Source organism: Penaeus monodon, chromosome 3 (genome assembly GCF_015228065.2).
Source record: "Penaeus monodon isolate SGIC_2016 chromosome 3, NSTDA_Pmon_1, whole genome shotgun sequence".
Classification (NCBI taxonomy): domain Eukaryota; kingdom Metazoa; phylum Arthropoda; class Malacostraca; order Decapoda; family Penaeidae; genus Penaeus; species Penaeus monodon.
In genome coordinates, this window is record NC_051388.1 from 14,396,007 (window position 1) to 14,401,006 (window position 5,000).

At 34.5% G+C, this 5,000-nt stretch overlaps 3 protein-coding genes across 5 annotated transcripts in view; 1 reads left to right on the forward strand and 2 right to left on the reverse strand.

Annotated features, from left to right (window-relative positions):
- Positions 1–291, forward strand: part of LOC119592174 (nucleolar protein 6-like) — a 20,771-nt gene extending 20,480 nt beyond the window's left edge. The window contains exon 22 of the mRNA XM_037941000.1: positions 1–291. This exon is cut by the window's left edge and continues 229 nt beyond it. The gene's annotated coding sequence lies outside the window, so the exon portion shown is untranslated.
- Positions 292–536: 245 nt separating this feature from the next.
- The window catches only part of LOC119592180, an 18,671-nt gene continuing 14,207 nt past the window's right edge, over positions 537–5,000 (reverse strand). For 2 of the 3 annotated variants that reach the window (XM_037941021.1, XM_037941013.1), the window contains exons 2-3: positions 3,352–5,000; positions 537–2,858 (exon numbers count right to left, since the gene is read on the reverse strand). The exon at positions 3,352–5,000 is cut by the window's right edge and continues 563 nt beyond it. The gene's annotated coding sequence lies outside the window, so the exon portion shown is untranslated. Of the gene's footprint in view, positions 2,859–3,351 lie in introns of those variants that run through there. The other variant, XM_037941028.1, reaches the window with a different exon arrangement.
- LOC119585294 (protein tipE-like) lies at positions 2,838–4,160 on the reverse strand. Its single transcript, XM_037933970.1, has 3 exons — positions 3,352–4,160; positions 2,901–2,907; positions 2,838–2,858 (listed from the first exon to the last, which is right to left on the reverse strand). The coding sequence occupies exons 1-3, from the start codon at positions 4,158–4,160 to the stop codon at positions 2,838–2,840; spliced, it is 837 nt and encodes a 278-aa protein (XP_037789898.1).

Below are 5,000 nucleotides of genomic sequence, written 5' to 3' on the forward strand. Positions count from 1 at the left end.
TATTATTGTGATTCTTGTTATCATTATTATTGTAATGTTATTGTTATTATTATTATTTTATTTTTTCTTCAGAATTCCATTAATGTGATCATTTTTCTTTTCTTTTGGCAATTGTTACCGATAGTTGTTATTTGGAAGGATTTATTGTATGATGTGACAGTTATGAGATACCAAATTCTATTATTTTGTTCTTTTTGTTTCTTTTTTTTGGTATTTTTCAAGATGTTCATAGAATTTTGTAAGTATATACAAAAAGGCATAAAAATTGTTACAATAAACATGATAAATGATTGTGAAATTTATTTTTCACCTTTTCAATATATATACATTTGCATTGTCTGTCATTGTGCAGTGTATATGAATATATAACCTGCTTAATCATTAAGAGGAGTGACATTCATGGTTTTCTTATTTGCAGTTAATAAATTTTGTGGCATAATCATGTATTTTGTAGGTTTTTCATCCATCATATTTTTTCTCCAGTTTTTGTTTAAGCTTTAAATGAAAAGAATTCAAGTAGGAATAAGAATACAAAATTGTTGAGCAATCTTTATTGCAAACTTTGTGTAGAAATTTAAGCATCAACAAGCACAAATATTGTGCAGTTATATTTGTAATGCATATGCAAGATATTACAGAGGATAATGTTGCAAAAGAGGCAACAAGGATCCTGGTGGGAAGTTGTTTGATGACAGAAAAATGGTATTATTTTGTGTGGGAATTCTGACCAATATGAGGTGCGTAGTCTTACTCTAAATGATTTATAATAAATGTTTTACTGCATCTCTGTAAGGTAAGGAACATCATGGTACTGTAAACTATGCAAGTATTACCTAAGAGAGGTAAATTTGACAAACAAATTAACAATGACAGAAGCTAATTCAGTGAAATAATAGCACCAGGTTGGTAAATGCTGTGTCATCTAAAGGTAGCTAATAGGTTTCTATCAATATAATACTTGTTAACAGTATTTGAGTATTGTAGCACTGTCATCACACATGCAGGGCTAAAATAAGCATGAAAAAAATATATGTATATTTACAACCAAAAGGTTAAGAAGAAGGCTCTTCAGTGTAACAAATGTGTACTATGAATTCTACAATATCTGCTAATATAATTTGTAATAGTCTACTACTGCAGAGCTCCCTTCTTTCCCTTAAAAGTTCGACAAATGGACACAGGACGTACAATTGACAGATGAATTGTGCACAAAGGCCCTCAAAGTTATAAATACTGTTTTAATATTTTTGTTCTGAATTTTCTTGGTAAGAAAATGACAGGTCCTCATTGTATTTGCTTCACACAACTTTTAAAAAATCTGGAACACACAGCAATAAGTGGTTTTGGTATTTTAATCATGACTTCCTCTCTGGCTGAATACCATGATGAAAAGTAAGAGAAGAAAATTAAAAATGATAAATATTTCTATAACAATCAATAACCATTTTATCTATGATACACTTTAACATTATAAGCAAAAGCATTTTTGTGCTTTAGTATGGGATATGATGTGCTTTCATATAACTTACAACTGACATTCTAATGATCACAGAATCATAGTTGAACAGCATTATTTAGAATTGGTATTTTGAACAAATAACAATATTTCCTTGACACTGGGTCAATAACTTTTTTCTTGTAACATGAAATAATTATTCTTAATAATGATAACAAAGTGATGATCAAATGCGTCTTTGTTGTTTAATGAATGACTTTAATTCAAAGTAAGAATTTCTAATGCATAATTGATACATAAAGCTAGCTTGAGTTCATATTATTTCTGGAAACTAAAGCCTGTTAAAGTTGACTGAAGTAATCTATTATTAATATTGTAACATATTTCCCTTTTCTCAGTTTAGAAGATCAGATAAGTTGAAAACTTCTATACTTCTAAAAAATATATAGAATAGCAAGTGGCTATCTGCAATTGTAAAGGTTAAAAGCAAATTAATGACTATTATAAAAAGATCAGCTGTAAATTTGCACGACTTATTATCTACAAAATTGAATGAAAGGACTACAACTAGTTCTCAGTGACCTCGGCAAGTAGTATTTATATCATAGCATTAGAGTAAACCGAGATGGCTTTCCACTTACTGAGAAGATATATTTTTAACTTTTTTTTTTTTTTTTTGCATTTTTTATCATTTTTTGAAATAATCATTTGGTTAACCATTTTCACTTAACCATTACATAGTGCAAGAAAATCTTTCCTTTGAAAGTGCAGCTACACAGAGCAAAACAGAAGGGAGAAAAATGTACAATGTATCTCGCAGGTGAAACTCGAATCAGCATCATTATACGGGCTTGTGATCTTTGCCCAGGAGAGGTACAGAAGCCTTTTAAAGATTTTCAGTCAAAGCTTAAAATATATGATATGGAATACATGAAAGTTGGTTTTGCTTTTTTTTTTTTTAGTTGGTGTTTTTGTTTTTATTCCCGAAAAGAAATTGGGGCTGAAGGCAGAATATTTTCTCGTATTGATGGCATTTTAACAATACTGGTGACAGCAAGGGTTACAATTGTTCTTTTGGCAAGGCTTACACTTTTAATTTACAGAGAAAGATGAGGAAAAAGGGATAAGTAATGGGATTACACTCAACACGTGTATATATGTATTATTTTTTTGTTTTTTTTTTTACAAATTTTTAGATATATATTTGTGTAGCATGAAAGTTTTTATAGACAAGCAAGAATACAAGTATAGAGATTGCTTTCATTTTTCTTCTCTCATTTTCTTTGCAATGGCGGGGCCTTGCTATCCAGTTTTAAAATTTGCTTCTTATTTTGACTGACAGCAGCATTATTTTCATCCTCCACTTTGTCCTACAGCCCCGTTATCCAGTAGTCACACTCTCCTGTAAATATGAGATTGAGCATTAATATATCTTAAAATTTACCAAGTCACTGTTGATAAAAGAAGTTGACTGTTACAATATAAACCTTCTGTGTAAATGTTATATTTACACCTTGTTTCTTCAACATTGATAACTACATTATAGTGATTATGATTATGACTAGAAACTGAAGTGTTTTAAAACATACTGAAAATGTATGCTTTTGCATGTTCATTTATTTACTCAATTCATTATTTTCACTTGGAGATCAAGTATGAATGCATTATGGATCAGACATCCAATTCCATTTTTTGAATAGTCAGCAATTACCTATTGTAAACATAGAAATTTAATTCTCATTTTAAAGGAAAAACGAAGTATATTTAAGCAAAATCCTGAAAAGCAATTAACACAGATTATAAAAACAAGGAAAGATGTGAGCACTGTGGTCTTCCATGGGCTCAATACCGCCGGTTTACAGAGTATTGAGCTAGAAGTACCAAATTTTACTTACTCTTCAGGCATGCTGATGGATGTATCACGGTCCTTTTCTTCTTCTTGAGGTCTGTTCTTCATGTCACTTTCATCTCCCTTCTTTGCTCCATCTCCTTCGTCATCCTGTTCTCCCTCTTCATCGTCTTCGTCGTCAGCATTGTTAGAAGACGCGTCCTCTTGGTCAGGCGGGAGCTGGTACTGACAGCGCCTCTTCTGGCACCCAGGATACCACCAGTAGGTCACCAGACCGAGGGAGAACCCACACAAGACGTTTGGAATCAGGAGGGCCAAGATGATGCTGTTGACCTCCTTCCACCACGAGTATTCGGTGATGACCAAATTGGGGTCAGCGCGGGAGTAATGGCAGGCGAAGACAGAGCCCTCGGGACCGTGCTTGTCGGCAAAGGTTGAGCAGTTAGTTTGAGGCGGGTATCCACAAGCCTTGATGTTGATGAAAAGGGGAACACCACGTCCAACCCAGAGTTCTTCGTCTATCTCGAAGCTCTCTTCGTCGTACTCGCTATAGGGAACATGCATGTAGTCCACATAGATCTGGTCACATTCATACTGGTCCGTGGTGCACCCGTGCTTACACGATGACCAGGAACAGTTCTTCATGCTCACCAAATGATCTGTTCTGACTGTCCTGCACAACACCTGCTCTGGGTCGAAGTTAGCCATGAGAGTGGATATAGATGGATCCAGTATCCACGGAATCAAGAACATGAAGATGAAGGATGAGAGACATGCCGTTGTTCCCAAGGTCAGGGTAGTGTAATACTTCAGCTTTACGGCGAAGGATTCTTCTGGTTTTTCCTCCCCTTCCATGATGCTTAGTTAGAGACACAGAAGAATACTACAAGAGTGACACAGTTAAATGTGGCGGCGGCAGGCGGACGGTAAAGTCAAGGAAGGAAGGCAAGTAGTGTTAGTGACGGCCAAGGGAGTTAAGGGTTTAGGTGTTTGATGGTTGGTTGGCTTTCCTTGGCCTTGGTTGGAGGGAGGGAGACTTGGTAGCTAATCAATCAATATCACTGAATTGCAAAAGAAAACAATTACAATTTTACAATTTGGTTGTTGTAAAGCTGGACCTGAAGGGAAGGACGAGATTGTTAACCAGAGGTCCACGCACAATAATGACAAATAAAAAATCCAAAGTGGCAAGTAAATCACACCATGTGCTTATACACTAAACTTCGAGTATTATACCTTTTTTTAACTAGGGCTTTATACATAAACTATATAACCAGGCACTTTAAGTTTATATATTTACAAGAAAAGACTCTTACACAAGTGAGTGTATGAGTTACTTCCGTTTGCAAATGAAGGGGAGAAATCAGAGTCACTTCTCATTAGCAAGGAGTATAGATGAGACTGGAATTCTTGACTTAGCAAGTCTGTAACTTCACTACTCACAGCAAATTCTATTCGATATATATTCTACAAATGAAATATGCGTATCAAGCACGCCGATTTTGTAGTCACGTCTTTTCTTGATTATATGAAGTCTGAATTATCAAAGTGTGCTTCTATACACCATAGGTCTTCTTCCTTTAGATGGTGAAATTCACTATACTTTCCGGCTCACAGAAGATACAGAATTGGACGTCTGTCTTTATTCGATAATGAAAACAAAAGCTAAAAACAAGATCAAAATTAATCCTCTGA

Bases quoted from the DNA above. Each gene is read 5' to 3' on its own strand.
- LOC119585294 (XM_037933970.1), bottom strand. From the start codon at position 4,160: ATGGAAGGGGAGGAAAAACCAGAAGAATCCTTCGCCGTAAAGCTGAAG.